The sequence below is a fragment of the Haliotis asinina genome, chromosome 5, assembly GCF_037392515.1.
Source record: "Haliotis asinina isolate JCU_RB_2024 chromosome 5, JCU_Hal_asi_v2, whole genome shotgun sequence".
In the NCBI taxonomy this organism is placed as follows: Eukaryota; Metazoa; Mollusca; class Gastropoda; order Lepetellida; family Haliotidae; genus Haliotis; species Haliotis asinina.
In genome coordinates, this window is record NC_090284.1 from 21,964,758 (window position 1) to 21,978,288 (window position 13,531).

At 40.4% G+C, this 13,531-nt stretch overlaps 1 protein-coding gene across 1 annotated transcript; it reads right to left on the minus strand.

Moving 5' to 3' along the window:
* Window positions 1-422: 422 nt before the first annotated feature.
* On the minus strand, window positions 423-13,030 carry LOC137284649 (tachykinin-like peptides receptor 99D). Its single transcript, XM_067816542.1, has 4 exons — window positions 12,706-13,030; window positions 5,783-6,222; window positions 5,237-5,341; window positions 423-1,188 (listed from the first exon to the last, which is right to left on the minus strand). The coding sequence occupies exons 1-4, from the start codon at window positions 13,028-13,030 to the stop codon at window positions 832-834; spliced, it is 1,227 nt and encodes a 408-aa protein (XP_067672643.1). The 3' UTR covers window positions 423-831.
* Window positions 13,031-13,531: the final 501 nt, after the last annotated feature.

Consider the following 13,531-nt stretch of genomic DNA (forward strand, 5'->3'; position numbering starts at 1 on the left):
GCCCTACAATGAGTGTGTATGGTTTTCGTCAATAAATATATATATAAAAATATAAAATAATATATAATAATAATAAATTATATATATATATATATATATATATAATACGTCAGCGGCAGGGGACATCAAACATGTTCTTCACACATTGACTTTTCCAAAGAGGGGATGATCGGTAGACAACACTGTTAAATTCGATTAGATCGTTCTAGCCATCGTTCGCTAATTCAGCAGTTTTGAAAAAAAAAACAATCCCGATATATACAAATACATTTCATCAAGGAAGACTGGGATGAGAAATAAATTTGCGGTGTCCGAAGACATATACTGTGATCAAATATCTAGTACCTGCTATTTTTTTAATAAAGGATATATTCGTATATCCAGGACAGTCTTTTTATAAAATCACAAAAACACATTCAGTGTTTTGAGTGAATTTATTGTCAAAACTTTCTGTCGAATTACGTTTACAAACATAAATATTTTTGTTAATATCAATTTCTTTATGGTAAGGGGTCGATCGTTTCATATCAGAGGGAACTATGTCTTGTTGTATTTGATTGAAAAAAACATAAAACATATCTGAAAATGCAGAATATATTTGTTCACAAGTATTTTAACAAATTCAGTGTTTGGCTATTGGTACATGATATACTGAAAAGCATCCAGTTGTTATCAAATACACTGAAGGGGTCTTTTAATTGAAAACTATTAATTCAGACAGACAGATTCAATGGCCGGCCCCAGAGTAGGCAAGTCTAAACTGGACCTTCTGAGGAAAGTCAATTGCAGTGTTGCTCACATCAGGTGTAAAAGGTTACACAAAAGGACTCTTCAAGTCCCCGATCTGATGCCACAAGAAGCACTATCCTCTGTCTTTGACGGCTCGTCGTTGGAAACGTCAACAGACGGATTGATGTAAGACATTGCCACCGCCGACACTTGTAGATGGTCCATTTGTGGTTTAGTGCCAAGCTCATCAACAACAACACGTGACCTGTTGCTGATCCAGAGTGCATTTAGCAAGGCTTTGTGACTGTGAGACTTCCGGTTCAATATGGCGTTAATGAGATCTCTAAATCCATTCCGGAAGTTCTCATTAAGCCCGCCGTACAGAACTGGATTGATAGCGCTGTTGGTGTACATCATGATGATAGCGGAGAAGTACAAGGGACTGTACCAGTCTGGGAGCTGGAAACAGACAAATCAGACATCAGGACCATGCTGTCAGAAACATAGGAGAATCTAGAGAACGCAGGTGATTTGGTTTTATGCAATTTGATGCAACAACGATTTTCTGAAATGAAATGAACTATTTATGCCGATTATCCGCGGAATTGAACGGAAGCGATTTGAAAATTACCAGGAATAAAAGATCCGGAAAAGGATACGTATTCGGGGAAGAAGGTTGCCATGGAAAACGTTTGTCCTTGGAGAGTATTCGTGACTGGGCAAAACAAAACAATGGTCTATAGTTTGAATGAGTTTGGTTTACCTCTTCTTTGAACTAAATTTTTTCAGTTATTGTGTCAGGAAGGTCTCTGCACATTCACACTGAAAATTAACTGCACGACCAAATCAAGTTTAATGGGTTCGCTTTCTCTATGTAGCCGTTAATAGAAACGTTGTAAAATAGTCATCACTCATTCCTGCAACGGTTTGTGAAATATAATGTGATAATTTGGTGTAAATATTAATTGGCTCAATGAAGACAGGAATCGGAAATGAACTGGCAACCGCGTGATCCCTACCATGTGTTAAATTATGTATTTTTCTTATTTGCCTAAGAGGCAAAATGGATTTTAAGAGATAATGTCGTAAATCTAAATTTAAAAGATGTTAAACGTATGAAGTCATGTAGGAGTATTATTTCCGTGATGACTTTGTGCCAATAAAGTTTATTTTTGTATAAAATATACCTAGAATAAGTTCATCTGATAATCAAACATATGCTCATATGACAAACCCATCATTTTATGCATAATGGTGTTTTTATCGTCAATGTCAATGATTCAGTCGGTTACGAAACAAGTGATGTTTGAAATGACTGAAATAGGATACTGTTTTACCTTGTGGTTTAGTGTGTGAGTGAGTGAGTGAGTGAGTATTGACCGGTATTCCAGTTATACTGGCTCATGTAGCTTCATGTCAGAGGATAACACGTGAGGCAGATTATAGATTATAGAGTTATGAAACTTCGGTTTGGTTGCTGTTACTTTGCACTCAGCAATATTCCAGCTATATGACTGTGGTATGTAAGTAAGCAAGTCTGAACCAGTCAATCCAGTGATCAACAGCATGAGCATCGATGTACGCAAATGGAATAAAACGGCATGTGTCAACCAAGTCAGCGAGTCCGACCACCCGATCCCATTAGTCGCCTCTTATGACAACCATGGGTTGCTGAAGATCAATTCTAACCCGGATCTACATGAGTTATTAAACTTCGGTAAAACATACGAGCACGCATATGGTGCTAACAAATCTTGAAACATAACTGGCCAAAAGCTCTTGCATGCCCAAATGGCGGACAACGACATACAGTGTCGAAACCTCTAGCCACTTTTCGGAACGATTGCTTTTAATAATCTGTATCAACTCTTACAGCTGGTTATGTTACAGAGAGTTAGTGAGTGAATTCGCTTGAATGATTTTTTACCAATATTTCATTTATATCAGCTCGTGTCAGTTGTGTACGAATCGGTCTTTACTGGAGCCAGCGAGCTCAAATAAAATCCCGACAAATCTAGAATCATGGTCAGGAAGAATCACAGATTCTAATCCATGGTCACAGACTTCTGGCATGCCAAAGGGAAGTAACTCTGAATAACGTATATAGCGTCTGACTTGGCAAGGCGAAGCGATACAAAGGGATAAAAGTTCGTTTTGTCCACGTTGCATTGTTAAGGCAATCTATGACAGGTGAGAGATTCAGAAACGTACAATGCATGCCTACATACATACCAGAATGTTTTAGGTTTAGTTTTTTTCTCGCGACGTTATCACCGTTGACAAGCAAGCGCCTACACCGAAACGTTGTCCACGCTGTATAAAGAAGTTGTATAAAGAAGCATAAAAATACCTTATTTTTTCATCTTACTTAAATGTCACTTAAAGAAGCCCGTTCCCTTTAACACAGGTAAATGTCAGTTGCCTTTCATAGATTTAAAACACTTTTTTCACCGAAAAAGTCATTTTTATATATGTCTACTTAAGTATGTTTGTGAAGTGTATGTTCTAAAACAATCGAAATTCAAAAACGTTCACTGTTCAACCGTAATATTTAATCGATATGACATGTTCATTTGTCATCTAGGTGTGTCGTATTCTGGCGTTGTAATGTACAACAGCTGATGGGTTGTGAAAAATACACTGAAACATAATTAAATGCGAAAGACGATTGAGCCACTTTCGTTGGTTGTTAAACTCCCCGAGCAACCATGTGCAGAAGCCGTTTGTCAATACGGCTAGATATATTTATTGCCTGACGCATAAAAGATAAGAATAGAACGCGGGGCTTGATATTTACCAACGGAAGACGTGGTTATCTGACCCAACGTCAGCGAAATGTTAATCACTGACATGCTTGAGGAGAAAAGCATAAACGGTTTTGTGGGGCCCTTTATGTCCCCCTTTGTACTCTGTGTCACTGCGTACACGAATAAACACTTCACGGTTGTATTTAATGAACAATGTTAGTGTTGGCGTCACTCAGTACAATGGATATTTCCAAGAAGACTCCTGAACATTATTGGCACAAACGCAAGCAAAAGGTGCACAGTTAACATTTAATGCGAACCTACACCTGTTTGAACGTTTGGGTTTTGTAACAGATTTGAGTAGTTGTCATTTTGATAGTGAAAAAGATTTTTTATACAGTGTGCATGTTCCTGAATAATGCAGTGGTCTAAACCCTGGAAGAGTTACATCCCCTGATTGCGGTTTCAATCCCTGGCGCCAGGATATTTTAGTACGTGTCAGCTCCATAAGTGTTGTACAACCCGTTAAGATCCGGGTTAGAATATTGGTTTCAGTGACCCATGCTTGATGTAAAATGCGACTAACGGGATCGAGTGGTCAGGCAAGCTGACTTGGTTGACACATGTTAGCGGTCCCCAATTGCAGTAAACTCAGTCCTTGGTTTTACCAAAGTGTAATCGCAGCCGGGGTTTTTTCTCTCTCTCTCACTCACTCACCTTGATATTGTGACCTCATAACATGATGCCGTGATATCACAACATGGCCGCATAACATGATGCCGTGATATCACAACATGGCCGCATGACATGATGCCGTGATATCACAACATGGCCGCATAACATGATGCCGTGATATCACAACATGGCCGCATGACATGATGCCGTGATATCACAACATGGCCGCATGACATGATGCCGTGATATCACAACATGGCCGCATGACATGATGCCGTGATATCACAACATGGCCGCATAACATGATGCTGTGATATCACAACATGGCCGCATAACATGATGCCGTGATATCACAACATGGCCGCATAACATGATGCCGTGATATCACAACATGGCCGCATAACATGATGTGCCGTGATATCACAACATGGCCGCATAACATGATGCCGTGATATCACAACATGGCCGCATAACATGATGCCGTGATATCACAACATGGCCGCATAACATGATGTGCCGTGATATCACAACATGGCCGGATAACATGATGCCGTGATATCACAACATGGCCGCATAACATGATGCCGTAACATCACAGTATGGCCGCATGACATGATGCCGTGACATTACTGCAGGAACTCAGAATATGATACCGTAACATCTTAGTATGAACATAACATGGCACCGTAACACCACAACGTGGCAGGAACATGAAGTTAGAAACGGATTGGGGATCTGAAAAAAATATTCAGATTCGGGATTCGAATCCCAAATCCCGATTCCGTTTCTAGCTTCATGTTCCTCACTGTGGCAGCATATTATGACACTGTAACAACATAATATAAGTTTATAACATGACCCTGTAACACCACAGTAAGACATGATAGTGTGATGTAGTGACACCAATACAACTTAGCATGACAGGACAACATGACAACAAGGCAGTGTGGCCGCATAGCATAATACCATACATGTTGCAGATTGACAGCATGTCAGCAAGAAAGGTTAACATGACCGTGTGACGCCATTACATAACAGCATGACAACACATAATGACAACACGAGTGCATGACAGCATGACCAACCCTCTCCTCTTGGTCCTCTCTGTACAGCTCAAACAGCTTGGAGACTTGGAAGGGAATCGTGCACACCATAAAGACGATGAGGACAGAGAACAGCATCTTCACAACCTGCACACCAAAAACAGTGATCGTGATTACGACTGTGTGAGTATATCACAATCTTCATCTTTACCACATTAGGGGTTCGTATTATACACGTCAGTGAGGCAAGTTGGCTTAAGTTCGTTTGTAATGAGCAATATTCCAGTTAGCGTGTTAGCTGATCCTACAAATATAAAAGGATGAATCGTTCTTTTCCAGATTAAAGATGTATATACAGTAAAATTGTGGTATTAAATGAATGAATGAATGAATGAATGAATTAAGCAAAATGTTTGTGAAGTTAAATAGGCTCTTGGGTATAAAGTAATCAAAGGTATATTAAATTGTAATGAAATACATATTTCGCGTATGTAAACTGCTTATTGTACTCAGATGAAATCAAATTCTAGCAAATGCTAGAATATACGATCCCACGTTTTAATGGCATTCTGGTTATGTCTGGTATACCTTTCTCTTCGACCTTTGCTGAATGGCGGTCAGGGAGAGCTCTCCTGAACTGGGGACAATCCTGTTAAACCGGAGCTTGAGGACAATCACAGTGTAGGTTATTGTCATGACGATCATAGGCACCCAGTTGAGCACAACAACCACGAGGGTCCAGTAGGCTCGCTTTGAGGTTAAACCGTTGTCGCAGACGCCGTCTGACGTCACCTGCACTGGCCAGACGTCGGTACAGAACCTCTCAAGATGGTTCTTCCATCGCCGTTCATTATACGTGTACACCAGCAGGGATGGGATGCCAATAGCAGCTGAGGACAGCCAGACCAGAACGATCACCACGCTCACCTTTCGTTGAGTCACGCGAGACTTCAGTGGAAGGATGATGGCGAAGAAGCGATCCCCTGCGATGGCCATCAGAGTAAAGACGCTGGCACACATGGCTGTGACTAGAAGAGACAAATGGTATCGTTCTTAAAAGGCATTTAAAGTTGGACGAACATGAATACACGCTTTGTTTTATAGGTAGCAACTTTTACATTCATATTTGTCGTTGTCTTTGTACATTAACGCACTACACACCCTACACGCTACACCTATCACACTACACATCACACACAATCTACACACACGTCACACCCTGTACACTCTACACATTCCCACACAAACACACACACACAATACACCCTGCACACAGAAATACAAACACCCACTCTACACACACGTCACACCCACCCCACACACTAACACATCCTACATATACACACCTTACAACCACACACAACCATACCCTGTAAACCGACATGCAACCACACACACTCCAAAACTCCACACCCTGCATCCTACACACAAGATCCCACACATCCTACACAAACACCCTACACACACGCACACGCACACGCACACACACACAAACACACTCTGCATACCGACATACAACCACACACACTCCTCAAACACCCAACACACTGACACACCCCACGCTCTAACCTCTTGACTTTGCCATTTTATTGTTATATATACTCCCTAAACACACTCACACACCTACACACACCCACAGCGCTACCCCACACACCCTACATCCTACACACAGCACAGTTCACATACCCTACACAAACACTATACTCACGCACCCGCGCATCCTACACACACTCACACACACTACACACCCTACGCAAACACTACTCACGCACCCGCACACCTATATGCACACACTCACACCCTACACACACCACTCACGCATCCGCACACTCTACACGCACACATACACATGTACGCACACACACACACACACACACACACACACACACACACACAATTCACCTCTTGTCTTTGTCAACAACCCCACCTTGCCCTGTGTAAAACATGTTCAGTCTAAATATATTACGTGACTAAGCATTCACCAGTTGAAGGAGCAAGAATTAGCTCTAAAACGTAGGTAATAAAGAGAACAAAAAGAAGTTGTTATCCTTTAACGGGTCATGTACAGAAATAATGTCATTAACGAGCATGTGGAATCAAGTACTAGAAAACCGCATATCCTAGGACGCTGGGCCTCTAAACAAAAATGTACCAGTTTTCCATGACCCGCGTCAACGCATCGATTAGGGAAGTGGACCATCCTAATAGTTAAAGCATACACTTATGAAACCAAAGACGGTTCGATTCCACACGCGGGTCCTGTGTGTGAAGCCGATTTCAGTTGTCCCTCTGCCGCTCATGATTGTACCAGAAGCGGCGTAAAACATACATTCCTTACTTAATCAGCCACTTAAATCTAGGACAAGTTGCAATGCCCACAGTTATTATCAGTGCGTGGATACACGTCATCCACACCGACAGAAAAAAACACCACTGTGAATGATTTACTTTCAAGTGTTTCAATACAGGGCATGCTTATTTTTCTCGAATATCATCCCTGAGTTTCATTGAACCGTTTTGGCAATTCCAAATTCAGGTACTATAACTATTTTAACTTTTTACGACAAATGAACCTTCAGACTGACCTTTGTCCAGCGTTATGAACCTGTCAAACGAGGATTGCATGAGTTTTGCTCGGTTTTACGCTGCTTTTCCACCAATAAAACAAGAACACAAGACAAGGTTTCACGTATGCCCCTGTGGTGAAGTGCAACTGAGCTTCCGATGTGACTGGCGTGCGAGAGCTTAACGCAACCCTTGTCACTATTCAGACTGTGTTGTGGTCGTTGTAATTGATCCAGTCTGGGCCAGACAGTTCTGTGATTGATAACAAATTATCATGTCCATTAATGGACCTACTAACGCACTTTCTCCGTCTGGCCTGTGGCAGAGATACTATGCTGGCTGGCCGCATGGAACTCTGGGTAGGAGAGTGACGAATCCCGACTCCTCGGTTTACCAGTAAAAATCAACGTAATTTCAGCAGGATCCAAAACACGAATAATTAACATGCTGATCTCTTGGCTGATAACACTGACGTAAATTGCACTTTTTTGGACGAAAGTATCCTTCGTTATGAAAAGGGGATAAATCAAACCTTCTTGTCCTCAACGATATAGTGAAGCATATTTTAAACCAGAACTGCATCCATTTGATAATTCGTCTTGAACGTTTTAAAATGTAAGTCTATGGTACGAGCAGACAGCATTCCGCCTGTCAAGTACATATATCCCCATACTTTATTTGAGTGCCCCTAGAATTACCATTTGTTGTGTAGCAACTGACTTGAACGTCAACTTAGAAGTTGAAGGTCAGTTCATTACCTTGCAATACAACGTTCAAGACCTCATAGTTGGTTCTGTTTAATTGCTGGTTAACAGAGTTAAAAGTTTCATATTTAGACAACTCAAACTTATTTTTCTTCCTCATTTGTCTGGAGTGGGTATGCAATGGCGAAAATATTTTCCTTTTTGTAATTTCACTCTAACTGAATAGGTTTGATCATAGCTTATTTATGTAGAGAGGTAGGGAAGGAGACGATGTCCCAGTATATTCCGAATTTGGTGTCTTCGTTTCGCGGTTTTGCAGTGTGTTCGAAATACTCTTTCTTCTGGAATTTCAAGAGATTTCGCATAAACGTTCGGTCGGGGTTACACCATTCTGGACTTCTTTTACGATTGGCAAATGGTGTACATTTCCAATGTAGGCACACAGGTGCAATTTTATGCTTAGGCTAATTACTGATTACTGATTGCACAATGTGTTGTGTAGTGATTGGCTTGCCCTTGAATGTGATACCTGTGATACCTGTGATACCTTTGGTGCAGAATACACTTATCGTCAATAACCACATGGTGTGAGGACTGTTCGATGGTGATTCATGATATACGCTTTTGGCACAGATTTCTTGTGATTATGAAATGGCTTTGTGTCTTCAATTGCGAAGAATTGCGAAAGGTAAGCCTGAAACAAACAAGACCGTTTTCCGTCTGATGAATATTTTGAAGCTGAAACACCATTGCATAAAAACCTACAAATATGAAAAACAAATTAGATAAAGTATTATATCGAATTCAGTCAAGCGGATTTTATTTCTTTTTTTCTTTTTTTTTCTGTCACATTTTCTTTAATTATATTATGGTATTGGTTGGCTTTAGTGATATAACGAAAAAAAACATATATCTGACCTTTCGCTGATGGTGATACAAGGCTACATGTAGGTGTAGATATATAATTTCATTTGTGGTGTACATGGACGGAAATGACGTTAGAGTAAACGATGAATCACTTCTTACATGCTCAAGATAAAAAACTAAGGAAACGCCTAAAAGGGAGAACATGTCCTGTTAAATTAGGATGCCATTCTTTTCCTTAAGGGAGATAGTGATGAAAAAGTGTTGAGACATTTGAACGTGTTTTTGGGGTTTTTTAATTCTCGATCATGGCATCTTTATTTAATTCTTCAAGTCTGAAATATTGTTTTCATGAATATAAAGAAAGTCGTTCCTTCACACCCTTGTTCCTTATCGTGTGTTTTCGGGTGAATGATTGCACGTGTCATTTGTGGATTTAGTGAAAATTGGAAAAAATGGGGATATATTGACTATTTCTGACAAATTATTATGACTGGTTACGTGTATACCTTGTACCTTTCTGCATCCAGTTGTATTTAATAACGATATGTTTGAAATACTGGTATTTGATTTTTTTTTAAAAAAACCCGATTGATTGAGATTAGTAGTTGATAGGTTTGTATTCCTTATGTACTTAGTCTTAAGATTCAAATTCTCGTCACGATATGGCTGAAACATCGTTGATGTGAAATTTAACTCACTCACTCACTATAATTGTTATATGTGTTGGTGGAACAGTCTACCTGATGGAGAGGAGAGATAAAAATAACCTCGACAGGAACATGTTATGTATTGGGCGGGTAGTCAGACTGGGAGTAGCCATTATGGGAATTATTCAAGATTCAGTATGATTTAACAATGTATTCTATATATACTCTTCAAAAAGTAGGGAACCTATACTTTCAGTGTACGATTGTCGATAATGGGAGATATATGGCATTGAATCAATGTTGATACAATAATAGTGGATGTTTTGAGAATGCATCACCACATGGATTTCATTCAAAGCAAAACTGTTCGTTCAGTTGTTAGGTGACTGGATTATGACCTGAAAATTTCAGGTTTACAGTTTTCAGTCAGTAGTAGTGTGCGATTTGACCCTGAAAACCCTGACCATGCACGGATGCAAGAAAATTATCGGAAAAAAATGGTCCACAGCAATTTATCGACCTGCCTGAAAAACGTCAAGATTCACAGTGACACCCCATGCACGTGTAGGAGACTCCCACGTTGTGCACGTGATTCCCATGCATTGTGTTTGCTTGTGGTGATAACGTGAAATGATGCTGCACACATAAGATAAATGTCATTGTAACGTTCCTCAATGGGTTTTATTTCAACCAGACTTCAAAGTTCAGGTTCCCCTACTTTTAAGTACTTTTTAAGAGTATATTAAATAATGTTATAAATTTAGTCTTTTTCTGTTTAGGGTTCCTGAATAGTGTGGGTAAAAGAAACAAGAAAAACAACATGCCTGCTGTCGAAATATCCGTAAATGTATTAGGGTGGTGGATCAGTGGAGGTTCAATCATAATATCCGCGATCACTGGTTCACGCATTTACGCCAAATCGCTGGTGTTTTTACAGAGAATCGCTGGTGTTTTTACTGGTTAAAACGCAAAAAACCCACTTGTACCTGAGTGCCATGCATTCAGCTTCTGCCAGCCAGCCTTTGGTGAAAGCCGTGGGTTAAACGTCCATTGAAGTCTCAGTTTACACTGGTGTTAACTTACAGAAATCTTATTTGGAAGTTGTAACAGTGTACACAGCTATTACCCTGTTTAATTGATAGCGATAAAAAAGGAAGTGATATTAACGTCGTCTTTTCGGAGTCATTGAACTTTTGACAATGCCCCTTAGGCCTGTGTTGGCGTGAAAGTAGGATAATCGCTAATATGGTGATACTGTGTGATATGAAACAAATGTTGTGCGTCATTGAAAACACGACAAGTTGAAATTGACCTAACTGTTTGAATTAACTGTTTGGACCGAAAATAATGTTTCAGAAACTACCCAAAGCGAACTAACAATCCACCTTTCAAAAAATTTCTAACATTTCTAACATTATGTTCAATTTCTAACACTATGCTGCATACAGCTTCTACATTTGTGGACGCATAAGTAACGCAGATCGACCACTGCAGATGATTAAGGTTGACTTGTTTAGATCGTGATTGTGGTGGAAGTAGCATATTAGATCATTACAAAGGGGAAGCGTGAGATCGTTATTGTGGTGAGCAAGGACGTTAGACCATTACAACGGAAACGATAACGGCGTTAGATCGTTATTGTGGTAAGTGAGGACGTTAGACCATTACAACGGAAACGATAACGGCGTTAGATCGTTATTGTGGTAAGTGGGGACGTTAGACCATTACAACGGAAACGATAACGGTGTTAGATCGTTATTGTGGTGAGTAACGACGTTAGACCATTACAACGGAAACGATAACGGCGTTAGATCGTTATTGTGGTGAGTAACGACGTTAGACCATTACAACGGAAACGATAACGGCGTGAGATCGTTATTGTGGTGAGTAAGGACGTTAGACCATTACAACGGAAACGATAACGGTGTTAGATCGTTATTGTGGTGAGTAAGGACGTTAGACCATTACAACGGAAACGATAACGGCGTGAGATCGTTATTGTGGTGAGTAAGGACGTTAGACCATTACAACGGAAACGATAACGGCGTTAGATCGTTATTGTGGTGAGTAAGGACGTTAGACCATTATAACGGAGACAATATCGTCATTGTGCTGGAGGTAGGATGATAGGTTATTATAACACCGAATCACGGAGATGGCATTATTATAACGGAGAAGACGAAGGACGTTACATCGTTATTGCGTTGGAGTTACGGCCTTGGATCATTTTAACGGAGAAGCAAGAATCATTTTAACGGAGAAGCAAACGGCGTTGCATTTTTATTGCGGTGACGTTAGATGAAACGAAGGATATAGCACTTTGAACCATTATAAGGATGGAGAGTAAGTTATTTGTCAATTAATGGTGGATAATAACTCTTGTGATCAATATGACAGTGGAGCATACCATGTTAGATCAATGTAATTGTAACAGAACGTATGGGTTTGTATACAATCGTTAAAAAGGTATTACAGTAAAGTATCTGTAGATAGAAACAGATAATCATGTGAAAATACTGCCCGTTAAAACGATCATTTAAGAATCTAACCATAAATTATTATCAAATGTGCTGAACATATATCAGAAAGACGAACTTTCAAATTTGTGCATGCAAATATGCTTTTCTCCGTACAAAAATGGTGAAATGTATACATAACACTGGTTGTGACTCCTGAAACACTGTTTTTGCATACATGAGAAATACAGCACACAATCAAAATTCCTCACTTTGTACGAACGCGTTAAACTTGCAGAGAAATTCCCCCAGGAACCAACCGTCGGTGACGTCATTTACAAGGTGTATCCAGAAGGGGATGCAGGCCACAAAAAGGTCGGAGATAGCGAGGTTGGTGATGTAGAAGTTGGTTGTCGTCCGCATCTTCCGTGACTGGGCAACGATGGCGATTACAAGAATGTTCCCAACGAAAGCCATAAGTTCCACACATCCACAGACGGAACACTTTACAACAATCTCCCACGTCGGCAATACCTTAGGCGTGTTAGGATAAAGAATTCCGCTCACGTTGACGTCGCGAGGCGGTATACACACCATTGTCGTGGGTGGTGATGTTACTTAAGGACAGACAAAATAATAATGTCCAGAGGCATTTTGCACCAATCTTGTCCTTGGTCAGCTTTGCCAATTGGTTTACCGATGCCCCATGTCCAGTGGTGTAAAATGCCGACCCTGAGTTTCACTGGAAAACACAAGAGGATCAGAACTGCTGGCAATGTCCGTTCCTTTCGTATCTGCACATGCAGAGCAGACTTGGTCTTGATATCGTCACTTATAGTGGTTTAATCCATGAAAATCTACCTCTTCCATAACGCATTATCTTCATCTGAAAACATGTATTACAAATGTCCATAGGGCGTCTTGGCCCCAGCACTTTCGACATGCCTGTTGTGAAGAAACGCCACAGTCAGATACTTCCTTGAAACGCTGTTGTACATTAAACCTATTGTTTTATTAACGGTGTTTAATGTCCCCCTCACCTACCCTTAACAGTCGCCGGATGACGAATCATTGCCGGGTTTGTGACCCGAGAGGCAA